Raw genomic sequence first — 22,542 nt, forward strand, 5'->3', positions numbered from 1 at the left:
TTCTGAGTATGTATAAGAGAAGATCATATGTGGGATACTACTATCTTAGGCCTTTAACATTTTTGTTGACTTAGTAAGGTTTGGAGTTTTTTTCACTCTACAAAACCTGGGAGCCACAACTCGCAGCTCCTGTGACAGCCGGACACCAGTGGCAGCTCGCAGTGGCTCCGGGGTCAGCACAGGGGTTTCACCAGGAACGTTTGTGGATGTTCCGGTGCGGATGTGAGGATCCACTGCCTCCGCTGCCACTGGTGGCCGCCAAGCTGCATCTATAGTCGAGTGGGGGAGCAGAAACAAAGGCTGTCAGAGGTAACTGCAGCCCATGGGGTCTTAAAAGTGGCTCGAGAACGCATTGAATAGCCTGGTGTTGGGCTAATGCAAACCAACACTGTTTATTCTAACACCATTTACTTTTGCCTATTGCTTTTTGTTAAGGTTGAAATCAAACGGTACTCGGCAGAGTTGGATACTTCAGATTTTTATTCCAACTGTTCCCATGTTGTGTGTACTTGCTACACGAGGAACTGTTTGCAGGAAGGGCACGCTGTAAGAACCGAAGAGAGATCATTTCAATTTCATGTTTTTTGGTACTTTACATCATAAAGATATTTTGGTTTTACAAATGGGTCAATTTAGTTTGGCACTGCTGCTCCAGAAATAAACCTGGAATTTCTTTGCCTTCCTTTGGTTACCATCAGGCTTTCTTGAAACACCCAACCAGGATTTGTCTCTGTTGCAATTTTGCTGTCTGACATGTAGTATGTTTCTATACATTGTACTTCAGAAACCAGCCTCGCTCGCTTTTTCTGTGCGCACACCAGCATCGCTGCTGAACAACGCTCTGGGAAAAATACTTGCTGCTGGAAACCAGAGTGTAAAAACCTGGTGTTACTCACATTATCATCTATCTCCCAACAGTTTTTTTTAAGAGTTTTTTTGACTCTTCCACTGTCCAGGCTGGGAAGTCTGAGCCCACAGCAACCAAAGTTAGAGCCAGACTTTGGCTCAGAGTCATTTCAAGAAAAGAAACGTTTCTGTTGGGCCAGTCTCAAACATTTGTGCCCTGTGAGGGACAGAGCTGTCACCTTCTTAATCTGAAATCCTGCAAAAGTTGAGTGAAAATATGCCAGATGTAGTAGCGGGAATTTCCTTGAGGTACAGAGATGACGTCTCTTCCTGCAGCAAATCGCTGGCAGGGGCAGGAACAGAGCGTCGCTCTGAGCGTTACAAAGCGCCCACCATAAAATGATGGTCAGCGTGAGGAACCAGTACTGGCACTGGGCTCTTCCATCCAGGACTCTGGATACTTCACTAAAGCTTCCTCGGCCTCTTCCCCGTAGATCCGGAAGACAACGGCCAGTCAGGTTTACGAGATGTTGATAACCTACAGCGACGTGGTGGATCCTGCCGTTATGGACGAGGTCATGACCATACTCAGCGATACCAACTGGTGAGTGAGTGAATTTGTTGCCAGACAGTAATAAGAGCTGAAATCGTGTTTGTACCGCAGAAGTTAAAGGAACGTTGATGCCTTTGAAAGCTGATGGCAAGGATGCTGTAAGAAACAATGGTGTAGTTTTAGCTGTTCATTGCTTCTAGGCCAAAAAGCATTGCTGAAAGGAATTCTTCTGTTCTAAAGAACCATCCAGTATATTGTCCCACTGGAAGCGGTGTGTATAAAATCACCACTAGATAAGGTAAAATATCCATGTTTTTCTAACAACTTAAAAAGGGAGGAAATCTTGGAAATTCTCCATGAAACAGAGAGAGACTGTGCTGTGCAAACAGTCGGATGTCAACTGCACAGACAGTTTCTTGGCATTTATAAGCACTGGCAGGATTTGGGGAAAGGAAGGATCTTTGCAGGCTGGAAAAAAACAGCTTTAGCAGAGCAGCTCAAATCTCCCATGAAATGTAATGACTCAAAATGCTACAAATACTGTATTCGAGCAAATATTTTGACTTGAACAGTTCAGATGTTTCCCAAGCATATGACTGCATGAATTCAACAACCGCTTTAATTCATTTTTTTACTTGCTGTTACCTGTCACGTTAGCTCCTTGCTTGGGCGGGGGGAACAGGGTCCGTCCTTCGCCAGCGAGACTCAGCGAGCAGCAAAGGGCGTTCTGGGGCGGGAGGAGCCTGTTCTGTCGGCACCCTTGGAGTGACAGGAGGGGACACTCACCATGGTCTTGGCACTAGTTTATTCTCTTTCTGCGAATTTTAGCATTATGTGTTACAGTCACTTGGAAAAGTTTATAAAAGACTTGTGCCTCAGATATTTAAGAAAATACGGCATTTTAAGATACTAATTAGTTTATTAGTTTTGCTGCCATGTTAAACGTTTTTCCTTGTAAGAGTTGACGGTCATAGGTCTACTAGCCCAGCGCCCTGCCTCAAACAGTAGTCAAAGTTAATACATGAGAACAGACAGATATAAAAAAAAAAATGATTTATTTAGTCATTATATTAAATGGCTTTTTGTCTTCATTGACATTTCATGGAAATAAATGTATCTAGCTATGTTTAAAGAACAAATACACCTTAAGGCTGTGGTTTACATTTTTTCAGACTGCAGGCTTACGTTATTTAACTGTTAATTACTTTCCAGTTCATTTCTGTGCTGAGCTTAAATAATTTTATATTTGGGAAAAGAAAACTAAGTTTGTCATTGTAAGCAGTGGTTGCTGCTATTCTGAATTTTCCAGCTCAGAATTAGAATAACTGTCTCAGATTTGAAGAACTGGTTATCAACAATTCTGCCTGTTGTTAAAATTACTTATTTAGTGTGATTCAGTGCTCGCTTATGAAACCTGAATTTAAGAGCAGGCTTGCTCAGAAGTTACATAAAGAATTTGTTAACAGAAACAATTGAATAGGCTTGGATTACTGCCGTCACACAGGGATGTTTACAATACCAAAATTAGAAGCGGTACACACCAAATTGCTACAGAAAAAGCGGTGGTAGCACAGTTCTGCTCATAAATGAGTTACTAAACCAAAGCAAAATAGTTGTAAAAACCACTTCAGAAAAATAAATATTGTGTTTTCACATTGTCATTTTTAAGGTGTGACTGGCTGCCTGTTTTATTGTCTTAGTTCAGGACTTGCTCTGAGTTCCCTGTTGCCATATGCCCATTGCACTAAGATTAAAGATGAAGAGCTAGTTTACTTAAAACTTGTTTTATCTTGGTAGGTTTGAACTGTTTACAAAGGAAGAGGTTTGAAGTCATTGTGAAGTGTCAGCGAGAGCGGCTTGTTCTTCTCAAGCTCTCCCAGTGCCAAAGCAATCGTAGTAAATTCTGAATTACAATAAGCATTAACATCCGGAAGCCAAATGAGAATTTGTATTTGGGGAAGACTATAATTACTGGCATATGCATATTTGCTTGTTGTTGAAACTATAGACAGTTTACGATTATATAATTCAGAATTAAAAGAATTACTTTATATAAGTTTTGTTTAGCTACAGGAAGGTTTCCAGTATTAAATATGATAAATTGTCCAAGGTGTCAGAAAACCAGAAGTTAAGATTATTTCTAACTTGCTCTTATGCTTTCTCTCTGCAGTTTTGAACTCTGTTTATGTGCTAAGAGTTAAATTTTTAAATAGCTCATTTATAGTTTTTGTACACTGTTACATGTACAAAATCAGGTACAGTTACATACAAGTAACATTACAGTTACTTAAGAAAAGCAAAATAAATCTACTGTAAATGGTGAATAATATTTGGCAGGCTCCAGTCCCACAGCATTCCAGTTAGTGGTAGATTTTTACAACATGGAAAAGAATGTTGTCAGTATGGATTTTTGGCATTTAGGGGCTTTTTGTAACTGACAGTTCTTGAGGAAATTACCTCATCGACATGATACTACTTCAGAAACTTTTTTTAAAGGCTCACAAGTTTTAGGTCTGGATTTTCTGTTTCAGGAGAAGGCTTCTTTAGATTGTAGAATGTTCTCCAAATCCACTGGCATTTATTTTAATTCTTGACGTGAAGTAGTCTTAAACAAAAAAGGAGCTGTAGCTTTAAATAAAAAATTAGTGAATGGGTTGTATGAATAAGTGGGGATTTTTTGAATACAAAAGCCTAAAGGAATTGTCTTGGACATTTTACTAGTAACGGGTCACTTGTGGAAGATCTGGTGTATGTTTATGGTTTATCTGGCTTCAGGTGGTACAAAAATGTTACACACACCAAAAACTTCTAAGATATGAAACCTAGTGAAAGAACAGACGCGTACGTAGCCATATAATAACAAAATGGATAGCTTAAGAAGTTGTATGTATGTAGCTAACCTCGGGGTTTTATTTCTGAATTAACTGGAAAATACTTCCTCATGCAGGGAAGCTGAATTGCCGGTAGTACGAGAGAAACGCAACTGCCTCTGTGATCTCATGAAAGTGCCCAAACCGCAGCTGGTATCCAAGGTGAAGTACGGAAATGTGCTCCGGGGGGGTCTGTAAATACCACAGGAACGATCAGTTGTTCCCCCAAGCCTGCCGGGAACTTCTGTGCAACAGCTGCGGTTCTGCGCCGGTTCCTGAACGTACCCGTGTGCACCAGGAGGAACGGCCTCACAGCTAACTCCAGAATAGATGGAATTGCTGAAACTGTTGGCTTAAGCCCTTCCGCTCTCCTTTCTTGAAACCATTCCAGGCTTGCAGTGTGACATCTTACTCAAACAAATTGCAGGAATTAAGTAATGCAGTACAGATGTTTCAAAAACTGCTCCTCTGCCCTTTCTGGGGAAAGAAAAAGGGATTAAAAATTCCCCGTCAATTTCAACAGCAGAATTATAACCTGAGATGTTGTGCAAACCACAGAATTCTAACGCTGCCTAAGAGGAAGAATATAATCTAAAAGCTATACGTTCATAGGATGACAGACAACTTATCCATATGTAGGTCCCATTTCATTTTAATGCAGATAGTTTGGAATTGCCCATCTGCTCAGTATTGCAGAAGTACAGAGTTTTCCAAGGGGTTCTGAGAGGTTCGTTTCCTCTCTGTCCAAAGATAAGGAGGCTGAATTATTACTGGTTTAGAGAACATGTGTTAACATGACAATTCACAAAGAAAAATTATTTTTGAGTATGCAAGAGAAGGTGGAAGTGCTTGATGATCCAAGGCTTCTTCCCTGGTATCACAGGCATCCACAGCATATAACCTATTCTGTAAACTGATTAAGCTTAAAACCAGTGGTATATTAATTTGCTCTTGGGCTTTGTGATTTTTATTGTTGTTTTAGGAAGGTTTTGTTCTTTGTAATTATTTTAGAATGCAGAAACATCACCCATGCAGTTGTCTTTCCTAAGCTTTTCCTAATTGGGAAATACCTTCCTTTTCTGAAATACTTGAACACCATTATTTTTGTGACTAGAATTACGCAATGTTGCCCTGCACAGTTCCACTTCAGAACTGCCGTAGCATCTTTCACAGCTGCAGCATCTGGGGCTGAAAGCCACCAAGTCTTTTCTCCTGCACGGCCACTGAGGGTGACCTTGGCTAATGGTGTTTTTAAACTGCCGGCTGCACTGGCTGGCTGGGATGTGACTGTGCGAGTCCTTGAGGTCAGCCAGTTCCTCCTGTGTCATAGTCTCATCATCCCTTACACTGAAGGTGCTTCCCGCTGTAAGTAGATCCTATATTTTCCCGAGTTGTCATTGATATAAATATATATATCTTTAAAAAATTGGTCAGAAGACTAATACTCAAGACATCCATGAATAGCCTTCAAAGACACCCTGCTGCCCCCATGGCAGTTTCTTTACCCATTTTCCAGTTTTTACCGTCATGGCTGCAGGTTTCTGCTTTTAGTAAGTTTTAAGAAACCTGTAACTAACATTTCTGCCATTCTGGAAAACAAGAATCTGAACCTCTCACCCATACAAGGAATTGGGTTTAGAGCAAAAATTGACCTGACAAGTGCTGTTTTCTAGTCAACCAAAAGAAATTTTATGTTCAAATTAAAGATGTTACAAGATGAACTCCCTGATCTCAAAAAAACTTACTTGTTCCTTAGTTTTCTCCTCATTTTTCAGTCTCCAATAATTATCTCCCAATGTAAACAAAATAATAAGAAATAGCCAAATACATGTACCGGTATTTCAGATGGAACTGTCACAAGCAGTATCATGTGCAAACTGGAAGTTACGTGCTGATTTTGGAATTTTACCTTTTTCCTCCTCTTTTAACATAAACAAATAGTATAACTGTTAGCAAAAAGAGTTAAGCCTGCGCCTGCCCTGAGAACTGCTGGAGTTCACTGTGAAGGCGATACTGAACGCCAAGGACTCCACAGCTGCCCAGCTGTCCCTAGCAGCAGCCAGGTTGTGCTCACACAAGAGCGCACAACACTGCTTTTCCTCGAGAGCTCACATATCCTCCGAGCAGAGGAGAAACAACTGAGAAAGCCAAGCCTAACATTATGAAAAGGTGAAAGAAATGGATTTCAGCTGAAATCAACACTTACCCTTCCTTTAAAACTCATCCAAATAAAATCTGCTAGAGGGTAGTTAAAAATTACAGTGTAAATGTTACAGCTTTGTATGTCTACATTTTCTTCTTTGTTTAGTTTACTTAATTACATGATTGGGATACTGCTAAACCAGTGATGCGTGCCTACTCCACGTGACCTCTTTTTTTCTTTCTGTCTTGCAGAGTTCAGCGTAAGGAAGTCGCAGGCGCTGCTTTGTCAGCTGAAGCTCGTGGCTCAGGTAGGACTGGAAGAGTTTGTGCTGCAGCATCCTGACAAAGTGGATTCTCGGCACGAGCTGTGAAGTGCACTGTCTGACAAAATAAGAGGTAGAGATTATGTCTTAAAGCGGCACTGTATGATGTGCCACAGGAAGGCAAGATTCATTGTTTTTAGTTTTTAAAGTCATTATCTGTAGCCACGAGATGGCGGTTTCTCTTCATACTGCTGTCACGACTGACCTGGGTTTTTTTTTTTTTTATGTCGGTGATTTGTACTTCTACAAGTCTGAATGGAGCCGTTCAGCCTGTGCTTGCTGTACACACATGAAGTATTAAACCTGACTTGCTGCATTAGTCTCTTAAAAGAATTGTTTTTAGCGGTAAAAATGGCAACACTGAGTGGTAATTAAATCTTCCTGAATACAGAAAGTGTCTCTGTGGATAAGTCTGTTATTCTTAGGCCATGGACAAACAAAAAGTCCAGGTTTCACTTCAGCTAAAGTCAAAGCCTCTCTTAATAGCTTTTTATATAACCAATTCAAGCAAATGTGGGGGGTTTTGTGGTAAAAACTAGCTTTAGGGACTGAAGCTTTATTTTTTTCCTTTGAAGAACAGAAGTGGACTATACTTCAGGCCACTACTAGAAATTTAGATCATTTCTTATTGACTATAAAATGAAATGGCTATAACATTTCTTTTTGGTAAGATTAATGTGATGGGGAGGACAACATGATATTCTAATTACACTGTGTTATTTGATGGTACTAATTAAATCCCACTATCCCAACACTTCAAGTAGAAGAGCGGCGCTGTCACACACACCTATGAAAATGTGAAAGGAAGGAAAAATTGGGGCAGAGGAGCTAAACCCAAGCCATTTCCAAAACTACAACCTGCCTGTCTCTAAGATTCTTTTTAAGAAGATAACAATAAATTACATAATTCAGTGTTTATGAAGTATACTTGCAGCCTGGCTGGCAGATGAAATTCAGTGTAGATCAGGGTTACTGCCTGACCAAAACCTGAGAAGGTTCAGTGAAAATTATGAGCAGCTGTACAGGTGATCGTCTGGCTGCCAGCTGATGGTACAGACACACCTGTACTTGTCACGCAGCCCCGAAGCAGAGGGTGCCACGCTCTGCCAGCTCCAGCGCTGTGCGGAGCTTCCCTGCGGGCAGCACCAGCTGAGGGCCCCGAGCAGTGCTTGACAGAAACCTCTTGGTGCTTCTAGAGGTTATGGGCTTGGCCTGAGATGTTTGTAAGGCTTCCCTGTGGTGACAGCCCTCTGGCACCCTTCTGGCCTGTGTTTGGTGGTTGTTTCAATTAGAAATACAATTTAACAATCAAACTGAGTTTGGTAAACAAGTGATGTGCCACAGTAAAATGAGCATATAGCATTATCCACGGTGTAACTAGGTGTTCCTTAGAAAGGGGTTACTCAGCACAAAGATTAATTTAATGAGGCGCAAATTACTAAGAGATTCTAAACCTCTGAACGCTTTGGTCTTCCTATACACAGAGAATAACACAGCTTCAGTGTCACGCCTTACCTTGGTTTTCAGTTAAAGTGGTAGTAATCCATCCCTTCCTTCAAGTTCAGCATGTTCAGGTTTGCTTCAAACGCTCCACCTGTCAAATCCTGTGAGGGGAGAAAAAGAATTAGATCAACCAGATAAACACATTTCAGGTAGTAACAGGTTTTGGTAATTTGGTTCTTTAGACCACAGAAGAAAGTCCCATTTGCAGAACTAAACATAAATAAACCGAGGCTCAGAGATGTTTCCATTCAAAAATCAAGTGTATGTTGAGAACTTGGTGTTCGTATAGTCGGGGGAGGGTGGGGTGGGGGGGATGTTACACAGCTCACTGCGGCGCCTCTGTCACCTACCGGCACACGCCACCTTCCAATGCAGGCACCTCCAGAGAACAGACCCAAGGAATGAGCCTGACAAACCAGTGGGTTTTGTAGATTTTGAGCAACGATTAGCTTGTCTGATGAAACAAACCTTTCATCGAGCAAATGAAACATTTTGCATAGTTAACAGCGTTTCCTTTGGAGCCCTGGTTACATTATCCGAACAGGAGCCTGGTAGATTTGCTCCATGAGCTTTGGTCTTCCTGGAGTCCTTAATTCTACGGATCTTCAGGAATGGCACCAAAAAAAAAAATAAAAATTAAAGTTCACAAAACTTTAAGGAGGCAGGTGAGAGAGTGCTGGTTCTTTTGGCTGGCCCAGAGCAGCAGCGATGCTGTTCGAACAGCGCACAAGTGTCAAGGGCAGGACAGTACGAAAACAGAGTCCAACTGAGACTGGAGTTAGAGGAGGCGGAACGCTAGGCTGTGGCTGGAGTAACGGATTTGAAAAATTGCTCTGGGATCTTTAACGAACCTACGTTCAGAAACGAAAGCTTCTGTCCCACGTGGAGGACTGTACCTCCCAGCTCGCCTTGGCCTCATCAGCTGAGCTGCTTATAAAGGCACTGGTAGCATCTGGGCGTTGCTGGGAGGCTCCATTCGAGGAACGCCGCTGTCTCCATCGGCCGGGAGCCTGGTACCCAAACAAGCCGACCTTCCCCTCCAAACCTCCGCGTTGTTCCTGCTGCCTGCGGCCGGTTCAGCCCGCTCGCCCCCACCAGCCACAGGTGAGCTGCCCTTCCTCCTGCGCTGTACTGTCACCAGCGTCAAAAAATACAGGAGGTGACATCACGTGACCCAGAACTTCAACAAAATCCATAACCACCAGTCATAAAATTCGTAAGTGAGCTCTGATGTTTACTAACCTTAAAAAAAAGAACAGTAAAGAATAATTTGGGGAAGGGCAGGAAAGGGCCCCTGGCACTGGGCTTTTTAAGCAAGGCCTCCACTTCCTTGAGGTAACCAGTTTCTTATCTGAGTGATAAGGCCCTAATTGTGAACGATGCTGAGTATTTTTTGTAATTATTTTTTTTTTTACTTCTTGAAATCAAGACTACTTTGATGGTATTTAATACTTTGAAGGACTGGGTCCTAGTTTCTCAATTCAGTTAAGATCCCAAACCATCATTGGTCCAGCAGCAAAACTTGCTGCTCTCGTCAACTGGGAATTCTGCTCAGAAGTGTCAGCCTTGGTTACAGCCTTTAGCCTCCACTAACGATTTCACAAACCCAAGATATCACAAGTTGGGACACAGGGTACAAAACGGTTGCGTTTAGCTTAAAAATCAACCTGCTCTAAAGAAGGGTTAAAAAACCACAGAGATTTATATGTAGAAGAGCCCAGATGGTAAGTTGAGCAGGAGAGTTAAAACGAAACCTTCCATTCCCAGAGCACAAGGCTGAGGTGACAGAACACGGCCGGGTTTTACAGTAACTGGCCTAACAGTGAATTTACTGACAACTGCATACGATCAGACTAGTTTAATTACGGAGACGGAAAAATAAGAATCCCTTTCATTTCAAGCACTTGGCACCCGTGCCAAACCAGAGCACAGTACATGATTTCTAAGCATTTTGCTTTATTTACCTCAAAGCAAGAGAAAACACCCAGGGCAAACAAACCCTCGGGTGAAGCGGGGCCGCGGGCAGCGACGCAGTTTTGACGAGCTAAAGCCACAGTTTTATTCTCTTCAGCAGAAACCCAACGCGCACACCGAACAGAATTTCAGCTCCAGACTGTTGCGAAGCCATTTTAAAATGCAAACTGAGCAAAAGATCATGCTGGATGACTGCTTTTTAAAAATTATTTTATATGGTAACAACCTCATGGCAGTGGTAGCAAGAAGGAACTGCCTGAAAAAATAACCAAGAAAACCCTGCTCCGGGTACACGGCCAGCAGAGTCATTTCTTGCAAGTGACCCACTTAATAAACATATCTAATCTTCAAAATTACCCTCTTAGAGCTGCATAGAAATATGCAGGTTTTGTCTGTACCAAAACTAAAAATAATCCCCCACCACAAACAGCAAAATAACACTTTCTTCTTCAGAAGCATGGTGATGAACTTACTTTGGGAAATAATAATGCTAAATCTGAAAGACTGGGATGTTTAGGAATTTGTTAATGACTTGCTTAAGAAATTATCTAAGAGGACGTGCAGCTAATTCTGCCTTACATGAAGTTCCAACAGTTCCATGCAACATGGAGCTGGGTTGTAGCTGTTGCATCGTCTGCCCAGAAACGTCCGTACGTTCACTGGGGGTGTTGCACACTTGCTGCACGACCCGAAACAGAGCTGGGGAAAGCTACTGGCCCAGAATGGTTTAGAAAATACAGGCCATTTGTAACTCTTTTAACACAGGACTCCTCTTTTTCCCCTCACAGTAAGCACAAGGATAGTGCCCTTTTTTGCAAAGGAATTTTGTCTTTTATATTTTAATTGTAAATACATTTAAATTAATTTATTTTAAATACAGTCTTTCTCAGCAGTCTGGGACTTTTGTCGCAGCAATGTTTTTTGCACAGTTTGATCTGATAAATCTGGGTGAACAGCATCAGAGAGGGAGCAAAAGCTAGCACAAACCCCAACATTTTTCATTTGATGCAGTCTTAATATTTTATGTAGTTATCCCCATCCTACTTCTTCCTATGCTCCCACTTTCAAAAAGCGTGCTGGAAGAAGAGATGTAGAAAAGGTGATTAAAGAAAAGCAAGTGGGGAGTTTTGCTTTTAGCCGTGAATTCAGATGTGGGCTGCACAGCAAGCAAGGCAAACGACCTCCAAATACAGCAAAGACTAACGCTCAGCATTACACTGGCCTGCGCTCTGTCAACATGAATGAATGAAAAAGTTACTCTGCTTTTCTCAACCCATTTAGAAACCATTTCCTTTAGTGGTCAGGTGTAGAAGCGTGAAAGCTGCTGCAGGCAGGATACCCGAGTATTTTAAACCACAGACATTTATCAACTTGTTTTGTTTTGGTAGAAAACTACTTTCCATGACAAAACTGCTGCTGAAAACTGTGGCCATTTCAATCCACCCACGACCCTCCAGGTAGGAAGGGCGGAATGTCACGGATTCTGGCAGCCTCCACAAAGACGCTCAACAGTAATAAAACACACAATATATGACAATGGCTGAAAGAGGCTGCTAAAAACTATTGCTTAAGGTCGGCTACGAAACCCAGTGGTAGAGAAAAGGAGGGTCCCGCAGGCTTGGTTGTGGAGTGGGACTCGGAGCACCACTGCTTGCTTTCCGAGACCCTCTGATGCCTCTCCACTGGGTTTTACTCTTCCTACACTTTGGCACAGATAGATCTGTGGTGTTTTATTTCTTTCTTACGTTGTCTGTGGTTTCTCAGGTGATAACGGGGTATCAGGCACTGCTAACAGAAAAATTTGCTTTCAGTTCTTTATTATAAATCTGGTTTTCTAACAGTCTGAATCTATGTCTTCCTAATATTAAAATAATAACATGGTGTAACAACATAGGTATGCTGTGAGGCTCATATTATTAACAGGTATCCGTCTGTTTAAAATCTGTAGAAAAGGAAGCTCCATTGCAGACTTTCACTGTGGTGTTAACGCAAGTTTATCATCAGCATTGGTCTGGTCTCTTTGGCCACTATCTTGTTTTCCTGATGTGTAATGCTGCTGGAACTCCATGCACACTGAACTTTTTTTACTTAGAACACTAGGGTGTTCTCGGCATCAGCTCTTGGAACACCAGCGTTCACAGTATCAACTAACGCAGTCATGAAGTGAGAGGGTAAGGAGGTAACTCGCCTGCAGTTTCTAGACATTTGCCTCCATCTGAATGGCTATTGACCTTAAATTCTCCTAAAAAGTGAGCTGCTTCAAAGACAGATTCCAGAAGCAACTTTACAAACTCTGAAACTGTTTCAAGTAGGTCAAATTGTATTTCCAAAGAAAATACTGCTTACTAACTTAAACGATACTATGGCCTGCAGTGTTCTGTGATCAGCAAGTGGATTTCCACTCAGCTCAGTGACCATGAGTGGAAAATACACTGAAATCACAACTGAAGGCATGGACCAGAGTTTTCAGACAAGATGTTGTATAATAGTCTCCTTGTAAGGGCTTCGCAAATTAAATGTGCTTTATAACAGGTTGCACAGATGTTTTGTCTAGGGGCTTCCACCCACCATTGTATGTAGTATGAAAAATTAAATTAGTTGTAATATTACTAGCTTATCCAAAAGTTTATCAACCAACAGTACATGATAATGCCCTAAGGTACGTGCAGTCTGGCTTTACTACGCATAGTTATGATCTCAGAGTTGATGGTAAGTTGGGAGTGCGAAGTTAAAAGCAGACTGCACCAGATGTGATGAGATTCAGCTAATCATCTCTGAACAGACCTGGTACAGCACTCGAACGTTGGTGTTTATATGTAGCTACAGGTTTTAGTTACTGCTAGAGACTTGTTTAACTAGAATGTATTTGCAATTTTGCTTTAAAACCTCTGTGTCATCCCATACATTGTGCATTGCCATTTTAAATATAACAGCAAAATAACTGCTGGTTATCATCTTCTAGTTAAGTTATTAGGTCAATTAAACCAGTTGAAATAAGGAAGATACCACAGTCAGGCACAGAAGAGGATTCAGAACTGGCAGTGGCAAACAAAATGGGTTTTAAGGTCTGATTTAAAAAACAAAGACTCTGCTGTACATAGGGGCTGCAGAACATGAGGACTAAACAAGGCCAGGTGGCTGACTGTATGTGCTTCTTTGTGTATCGAATGTTGTTGGGCAAGAAAGTAAACCAGATCCAAGCTCCTTTACAGAAGCTTACTTTTTATTATTCTTATTACTACTTTACTCAATAGTGCTGTTTTCAATCCCCGAAACACTCTGCACAAGCAATTTGATAAAACAGGCCATTCAGTTGCATAGTAAAAGCTTCTGGGAAAAGCTACGTACAGTAAAGAGAAATTCATTTTCATAAGGAGCACATACTGATTTTGACATTAAGCTCGGAGTAAAGGTACTCACCAGCTTCACGCAGATAATGAAGGGTGGAGTTGCGTCTCTGAAGTGACGTATAGGAATTTGGGGTTTTGGTCTCTCCTGCAGGAAAAAAGCAGCAGACATGCACACATGGTTACTTGTTAGCCAAGTTTTAGGAGCTACTAAACACTAAAAGAGGAAAGAATTATTCTGAGACCTCGTGCTAAATAGTCCATCTGGTCACATGCTTCCTCTCATTATTTTGCCAGTCATTTCCAGTACCCCTTATTTTCTTACCATAATCTTTCCATACAATTGCGTTTCTTTGTTCAAAGTTACACATTACACCAGGTCTTTCTGCTGCTGGAAGGAGAAGGTCTCTCTCCTCTCCTCCACTGCTTCCTTACCTCCAAGCTCTACTTTTAGCCCTTTCCCAAACAATTCCCTCTTTGATCTGATTGCAAGGCTTTCACAGCCTACCCCATAAAAAAAAAAAAAAAATAATGCTCATTCTGTTGTCAGCAGGTTAATTTTCTGCAGCTTTAGGGAGCTCCATCAGCTTACAGTGCCACCAGAGAAGCGTCAGAGCAGGCACAGTAACAGAGGAGCATCTTGCCCTCGGTGGGAGCTGTTAATGGTTGTGCCCAGCTGGGACTTCACCACAGATCCAAACCAGAATCTTCTAAGGATTCACACCAACTGCGGTACAATCTTCTTTACAACTGATCTGACGGGATGGGTATGTCTTAGGAAGACAAGCGCACGGGATCTCTGACAACGATGCTGACGGTATCCCTGCACTGGTAGGTAGCGAGTCCTCACTATTCCAGGTCAAAATCCTGAACTCCAGTTGCTTTCATGCAGCTGAAAACACTCATTAGCTTCCTGGCATAGAATCTGGTTGTACAGCCGCTCCGATCCAAGCTAGAGCACTGCGCCTGAGGGGCGCCCCTGCTCTCCCCCTCCCCTCCCCCCAGTCCTGCTCCCATCAATTACAAGGATCGTGCAACCTCAGGGAAATTTGATTCACAAGATAACTTGCTGGAGACCTTTTTATTTTAAGGTTCCTTTTCTGCCGGATCAGCTCGCTGAATCAAGCCGTCCTTTGGCCACAGATTGCCAGGCCCATCGCAAGCAAAGCAGCGGGGGCCGCGGCCGGGGAGCGCGGGCAGAGCACCCTTCCGCACACTGCGCCCACGGGATCTGATCCGATGCCCAGTGAAACTACGAACTGTCCTTCCACCAGCTGTTGCCAGTAGTGACTCTGGGTGAAACTGTACTCCGGGTCTTAATTGCTATCACGAAATTAAGACTGCAAAAAGACAACATTGTTGGGGTTTTTTTTTTCTATGTGGTTTGTTTATTGCCCTCTAAATTTCATGCTTCCTTGTCTAGGGAATGAAGTGTTGCTGCCTACAATTTTAGGCTCCCAAGGAACATACCAAAGTTTTATTCAGATGCAGTATAACAATAATATACAGATAGGCTCCAATTAATTGCAGAAGCTTGCTTTAATAGATATTTGAATTTCATTCATCATGAGCCACATTCTACTCCCACTTAAAAGAAAAAACTGTCAGTGAAAGCTATGTTTTACTCCATCATCAGAACCCTGTCAGAGTACATATATTTTTGTCTTTCCAAATGGACTTCAGTGAGCGTGAGGTCCATAGTTCTGGCTCCATAGTTTGCACTCCAGCATCAGTCCCCAGCTACCTAGTCTTTTGTCACAGTCTCCTTACCAAAATCAGTTGCTATAAAGTATTTCAAATCAGTGATGTATTCCTTCATCACATTTCCCAGAACACTTCCAGATCCCACTGAAGAATGCAAGAGTACTTACAACTCACCTCAGATTCTTCATAAGTGTAGAATCCTTTTCTTATTTTCTTTTCATCAACATCACAAAATGCAGTTACCTGGAGAAAGAGAAGCAGAGCAGCATTTCAGTACCGTTCTGTGCTACCAGCAGGTATTTCACCTGCGATGTACCTAAGTAACGCTACAGGCACGTGACTGAACACAGGAATAGGGCAGCGCACCCTGGTCCTTCTACAGAGCTTAAAAATTTATTAAATCTGGGTGTATCATAAGGAGCTGGGCAAATGTTGCAGTTGTATATGAGCACATTATGTTTTTATAAACAGGCGAACAGGTGATCTAAGCTACTGACTGTGTAAGAGAAAACCTCTATGAGATGATCGGTTTTCAGTTTAGCAAACTAAAAGCAGAGACTAGCCACCTCATCTTGGCACTTCCACTAAACACCTGAGAGTAGGCAATACAAACCTTCCTCTTTTTGCCCACCCCAATCATATAATCTACCACCAGATCCCTCCGCATCACAGCGCTGCGCTATTGCTTTGGACGCTCTGGGAACACCACCCTCAGTTCTAGGTCATAACACACCGTGTCCGGGCATTCCTACAGGTTTGGACTTTGTGTTTTTCAACTGAAAAATTCAGCAGATTTGGTGTTTAAACACGTACAGTTACTGCTTCATTTTGGGTATTCTTACTGTAGCTATGGAAGCATTATTTGCAGCCCTAGCTGCCAAACATTTCAGATGGTTTTTTATGTGCATTCCTCATAAATAGGCACGCAGAATACACGCCTGCTATCCAAAATACACAGTGGCCTCATTTTTGAACCATTAGGTTGCCAGTAACATTTCGGAAGACTTTGTAAAATAAACATAGCTATGTTTTCCTCTGACTTCCACTGGATCTATTCATATTATCTACACAGAACTCTTACACTGAAGTGGAACCGTTAAGATGGTTAAGGTCTTGCAGAAATCAATTATTCTGGTGCAAGTTGGATACCAGTTTTCCTATCTTTTTAATTGTTGCATTAAAAATTGATTAACAACACTTACTGCTGAGAAAATTTGAAAAGCCGAACAGCTGTTTATTAATTTATTAAGTTAGAGAAGGCTGCAAAAGGCTGGCTTAGTTTCTGTGTCTACCAATCTGTCTCACCCATTTTCTTCCCATGGTTAAGATAGTTTTCTTTTACCTAAAGTGACCTCATTCTGTCTACACAGAGAACACTGACATCAGTGTCATAATGCTGAACTTTACATCCTTTATTGCTGCTTCACTCCCGAAGCAGTGCCACACCAACAGCCCCAAACTGCAGAGGAACAGAACTGTTCCACATCTTGTCAGGCAATGGCCAGATAGAGCTGCGTTCTCTTGCAACATAAAAGGTGTTTCTACAAAAAATAATTCAGAGCTATTTCCACTGTCAATGGAACAGTTTTCTATCCAAATCCTTAAAAACCATATCAGTTCTTCCATTAAACATCAATGGAAAGAGAATACAAACAAAAATAGCAAGGGACTACAAATATGGCTAAACTTACTAGCCATTGTACAAGGTCTTTGTGGCTGGTGCAGGCTGGGTTAGACAGCAGCAAACATGAGCAACTCCTTTGAGCACAAAGGCTAAGAAGCAGAATCTCTCTTAGGCTTTCTTTTTTCTTTTAAACACAAGTTAATAGACTCTACAACCCTGGCCCTATTTCCATGACCACTGTAATGCTTTATTGTAGCTGAAAAATCAGATGGTGTGACTTAAGCACTGTAAACTACATCCCAAGATAGGCTCTGCCCATCTTATTTATACACGTACACACACGTATATAAATATGTATATATATATGAAGGGAACCAAGTAGAAGCCGCTGTGGGAAGAGGTTACTTAGCTGTACACTTTTCATTCTGTATTGACCACCTTTAAAATTTTCCAATATTCTGCAGATCTCAGTTCCAGCACTGATGTTTTACTGTCCTAGAACCTGTGAGCACTATAAACACACTTCAGCAGGACATGCCTTCACTGTCAGCCTAATAGAGTTCTGGGAATAAATACAGTCCGGTACACTGACTTATCTCGCAATAATTGAAGCTGCTTTTTCCAGCTGCTTATACTCCTGTGGATTTAAAACACCAAACCAAACCACCAAAACTTTTGCCATAAGGTAAAGTGAAATTCTAGCTACACTTTAATGCCAGGAACTGGGAATTCACTGTAAGATCTGTGCTGGAAAGTGTCACGCTGTTCACCTCGGCACGTTATAATACCGTTAACAGAAACTCCTGACGGCTGCATAGATTTCTTCTTAACATGAAGGGTGTTAGAGAACTGGAGATAGTTCTTGTACCACTAGATTACCAATAATCCTAACGCTTCCCCTCATCCTGTGCCCTAACTCATACTACCACGGGTAGAGGATTTTGCCTTTGCCCCACCAACGCCCCAGCCCACAGAACTCCTGTGACAGCCGCTGCGCGAAAAAAGAGCTTGGCAGGTAAATAACTGTGACAGATTTCCCTTGGAAGACGGAAAGGACTCACACCTTTTCCTGAGTGACCACTAGGTACCTCCATGCACAATTATCAATGGTTTCAGCCAGCTTAAATCTGGTATTTACAAAATTATAAAACAGGTCAGGCCTGAATGGGCAGGTTTTCTGCCAGACGGCACACCATGTGGGTGGCCTAAGTCAACCATTTTTCTGACACACACTATTTATTTTCCAATTAAGGAAAATCTGTGTGTGGAGTCTAATACAGGTCTTAGGCACAGTTGTTTATCCTAGAAGGAGAACTCAAGGCATCAGGCTTATATGAGCTATTTACTTTATACTATCAAGATAAACCCAGAGTTACCTATTTGTTTTCCTGCATTAAGGGGCTTCTTTCTTGTATCTTTTATGAAGACCATCTATCCATACATGAACTACAGTCTCCCAGGGAGGAAGCTATGAATTATAAAGCTATAAAGCAGTCTCAAGTCTGGTCCGCCCCCGTCCTTTTAGCAAAACGGCTCTTTTTGCAATGCCTCTGACAACATGACACCATGGAAGCTTACAGAGTCCTCAGATCACACTTCAGTTTAAAACATAGTAATGATTACGTATTTTTGTTTTGAACATCATCTGTATGAAATTCTGCACAATTCCAAAACAAAGGAAAGTGACTGCTATTTCTCTCAGGTAAAATTCGGAAGAGACAGTTAGTATCTGTTATATACAAGCTACATAATTACTCTAAGTAACTTGTATAAATGTGGATCGCAACAATATACATTAACAATGGTGTAAGGGGAAAAGGAGTAATAGTTTTCTTCTTCATATGAGAAAGTTTATGTAGCTCAAAAGATAAGATATTTACTCAAAAAAAAGCCAACAACCCTCTGGTAGGGAAAGACATGTTTGAGGAAGATAAAAGCACTTCTCTGGCTGGTTCTTTTTCATAAACAGAGCAGCTGTGTGAAGGGATGCACGGGCTGGGACTATCAGACCTCCCTGTGGTAAAAGGAGATTAATGGGCAGCAGATTAATCCTACTGCAAATGTACAAACTAAGAGGTCTGCAAGAGTGGGCTCGGAATGCAGCTGTAATTACCTAGCTGTTTGATCTGTGCTGCTGTTGCACAAGAATTAATAGCTTGTTTCGTACTTGACTTGTTTACTGCCTTGCTGGCTACTGCAGAGGATGTTTCCTTACACTTCCCATTCCACTCAGATTTCCTAATGGAAAACCAGAAAGATTCATCAGGCTAATAATGTCCTTTTATAGTAAAAGATCCTCACAGGATTTTATTCCCTTACTTATTTTCACCTGTGGTCTGCTTTAGGTTTGTAAAGGTCATCTACAGAAAGAAACAAAACGTAATCACAGCAAATTCTCAAGATCTGTTGTAGCTGGAACGACAAGAGAGGCGAGTGTTACAAGGGAGAGTGAGTAACTTAGTAGAACATGATAGAAAAAACAGACAACCTTTTTGGTAAATGGTCACCTGCACACTGCCTCCTCTCCCTGCTCATTACATCAATCGGTCTTGTAAAACTCATCTTTAAAGAAGACAACCTGCAAACTCTCTACAAAATCCTGTATGAGATCTTCCCTCTTACATTCTCTCCACATCTTGTGCAGCCCTTCATTTGTTTTAAACTTCTCGTGACCCTGTCGATTCTTCTATTTATAATTCTTTCATTCAAACTTATATAAAGCCTTAGAAGCATGTTAATATAAATCTCCGCAAAAGTTAAATCAATTTTGGCCATTCATGTCAAAACAAAATAACTGAAAGCATTATAATGCAAGTTTAAATAGATACAGTTAAACAGAAGAGACATGCAGAGCCATAAACATCTCCCAGTATGCCATAAGCGCAACCACGACACTAGCAAGCAACTCTCGGTCACAATTGGAGCGATTTTCCATTACCAGGGTGCTGCTTTTCACAGAAGCACAGACTGGTCAGCTGGAAGGCACCTCTGGAGCCCACCCAGCCCACCCCCCTGCTGCAGCAGCTCTCCTAGAGATGCTGCACAGAGCCACGTCCAGGCGGGTTTGAATGTCTCCAGCGAAGGAGACCCCACAGCCTCTCTGGGCAGCCTGTGCCAGGGCTCTGCCACCCTCAAGGTGAAGAAGTTCTTCCCCATATTCAGCTGGAGCTTCCTGCGCTGCAGTTTGTGCCCCTTGTCCTGTCACTGGGCACCACTGGAAAGAGCCTGTCCCCATCCTCTTAAGGTATTTGTGGACAGTGACAAGGTCCCCTCCCAGTCTTCTCCCCTCCAGGCTAAACAGCCCCGGCTCCCCCAGCCCTTCCTCGAAGGGAGATGCTCCAGTCCCCAGATCACCTCTGTAGCCTCCGCTGGCCTCTCCCCAGTAGTTCCCCATCTCTCTCAAACTGGGGAGCCCAGCACTGGACACCACACTGCAGACGCAGCCTCAGCAGGGCAGAGCAGAGGGGGAGGATCCCCTCCCCCAACCTGCCGGCCACGCTCCTCCTAATGCACCTCGAGACCCCACTGGCCCCTTGGCCACGAGGACACACCGCTGGCCCATGGGCATCGTGCTGCCCACCAGCACTCCCGGGCCCTTCCCCGCAGAGCTGCCCCCCAGCAGGTCAGCCCCAGCCTGTACCGGTGCAGGGGGCTGTCCCTCCCCAGGGGCAGGACCTTACCTTTCACTTCACCTCTTCAGCGTTACAGCCATGACAGACACTGTGGGTATCTTTACATCCCAAGCATGCATTTCCTGACTGTCTGAAGACACTCTTCCATTAAAGATAGCAGTGTCTTCCCTATTTGCACATATACGTAACAAAGTTGCTCAAGAGAATTTTAATACCGGAATCCAAATGCAGAATAAGCTTCTCAATACCGCATATACAAAATTTTCCTAAATACATACAACTGCCTTTATACGCAACAGCGTGGGAACTAGTTGCAAGTGTCTTGTTTCTCTAGACCAGGTAACTGTGTCAGTTATGCCAGTAACTGTTCAAGCGCACATGCCTCTGGAGCAGCAACACGGGCATTGCAAAAAGCACATCTTCCTGAGCAGGAGCAGCAGGGAGGCTTCCCTGCCGTAGTTCAGCGTGAACTGTTTGCTGTAGTCTGAAACGAAGCCTCTATTTCACCCCATCTCATTTTAGGATGCCTTACACCTGGACTTAAGTGAAGCTTTGAAATTTCATCCCTCCCTTGTCCCATAGGCTCTCTTCTAACTCGTTTTCACCTTGCCATTCTCTCTTTCGCTGCAAAGTCAAGGGGAGGTGTAATATTCTTCCCTCTATTTATGTTTCTTCGTTTTTACATGCCCCCACTTCAGTCCCTCATATTGCCATTCATTTACTTTAGAGTAGTTAAAATGCTACAAAACTTAAACATTTCTTGGTTTTGTGAGTGATCACAGTTGAAGTACATGACTTAGTGATGCTGCTCTCAGAAAAAAAGTGAAAAAAACTAACATGATTTTAAATGGTTAATGAGCTAGGAAAATGGGTGTGCAAAACATTTCCTTGAAGCTTTCGAGTTTACCACCGGTGGATAGGGTTGTCACAGAGAAACTTCATGGGCTCTCTGTATACTAGTACTGTTTCCATGCCACTAATTAGCTGATGCTCATTTTGTCCTTTCCCCCTCCTCTTCTGTTAGCTACTTGAGCACTATTTTCAGCTATCGGAAATGACACAAGATGTTAATGCTGAAGTTCTCCTTTTAGCTGAAGTTTGATGGAGAATAAAAGAGCAGACAAGACAGCTCAGAAACCCTCCAGGCATATGTAGCATCCCAAAAACATTTGGTTTCCATCTTCAGCTGCAAATTATAGACAAGACGGATGTGTTTTAAACAAAAAAAGGTCTGTTCGTCTTCATTCTTGCAGAAATGCTAATACAGAACCACTGTCAACTGTCAACAGCGTGAATCAAGAAGGGGACAGCCAGGAAACAGAATTTCCCTAAGAATACTGAGATCCTGGTAATTAATTCATAAAAAGCCCTACTAGTTGAATATTTTTTTTCTTGTGTTGCTGTTTAGCAAAAATACTGAGCCTTGGATTTTTGCCTGAACTCTTTGGAGACAAAGCATTATTTTAATATTCACCATACAGAGGTCTGAAGGAAAAGAGAGAATATTGCTTAGGTGTCCCTTTCTTTTTTAACATAGCCATAATTCCAATTCAGACTGTTTTCCAAACAGACTAAAGTAATAATTTATTAGTGAGTAGAGACACAGACTGCTGCTTCCTGGAATTGCCAAAATTTTGTTTCCCAAAATGCTGACTGGCATGCAACTTACACAAAAACCCAGTCAGTATAAAAAATAAAACTGGTTTGTTTATCGGGTTCTAAAAAGCCTAGAAATATTCTTTTTTTGGAAAAGATGTTTCCTTACATGCACTAAGCTTGACACCTCAAACTAACGAATTCGCTTTCTGAAGATTTAGTAGAGTTTAGGTGTTTTTTTTTTCACAATTACAAAATAATACAATCGGTATAGAATAGGGTGGTTTGGTTTGGTTTTTTTGTGGGTGGGGTGGGTTATTATTTATTCTGGGAGTACTTGTCCCAAATTTTCTGCAGCTACATAGTGCCAATAATTTAGAAAACAACCCAGCTGTGACTCCACATTACAACCAAAATCAGTCTCATGA

At 42.1% G+C, this 22,542-nt stretch overlaps 2 protein-coding genes across 4 annotated transcripts in view; one reads left to right on the top strand and one right to left on the bottom strand.

The window, feature by feature from the left end:
* Positions 1–7,122, top strand: part of TBCD (tubulin folding cofactor D) — a 129,477-nt gene extending 122,355 nt beyond the window's left edge. For both annotated transcript variants that reach the window (XM_040580054.1, XM_040580062.1), the window contains exons 38-40: positions 1,341–1,450; positions 4,347–4,431; positions 6,664–7,122. In XM_040580054.1, the coding sequence (XP_040435988.1) occupies positions 1,341–1,450; positions 4,347–4,431; positions 6,664–6,675 (207 nt within the window). In that variant the 3' untranslated portion in view covers positions 6,676–7,122. The remainder of the gene's footprint in view (positions 1–1,340; positions 1,451–4,346; positions 4,432–6,663) is intronic.
* The window catches only part of B3GNTL1 (UDP-GlcNAc:betaGal beta-1,3-N-acetylglucosaminyltransferase like 1), a 128,140-nt gene continuing 112,273 nt past the window's right edge, over positions 6,676–22,542 (bottom strand). For both annotated transcript variants that reach the window (XM_040580074.1, XM_040580082.1), the window contains 4 exons: positions 15,437–15,505; positions 13,632–13,706; positions 8,250–8,338; positions 6,676–6,788 (listed from right to left, as the gene is read on the bottom strand). In XM_040580074.1, the coding sequence (XP_040436008.1) occupies positions 8,258–8,338; positions 13,632–13,706; positions 15,437–15,505 (225 nt within the window). In that variant the 3' untranslated portion in view covers positions 6,676–6,788; positions 8,250–8,257. The remainder of the gene's footprint in view (positions 6,789–8,249; positions 8,339–13,631; positions 13,707–15,436; positions 15,506–22,542) is intronic.

Source organism: Falco naumanni, chromosome 1 (assembly GCF_017639655.2).
Source record: "Falco naumanni isolate bFalNau1 chromosome 1, bFalNau1.pat, whole genome shotgun sequence".
NCBI classification, from domain to species: Eukaryota; Metazoa; Chordata; class Aves; order Falconiformes; family Falconidae; genus Falco; species Falco naumanni.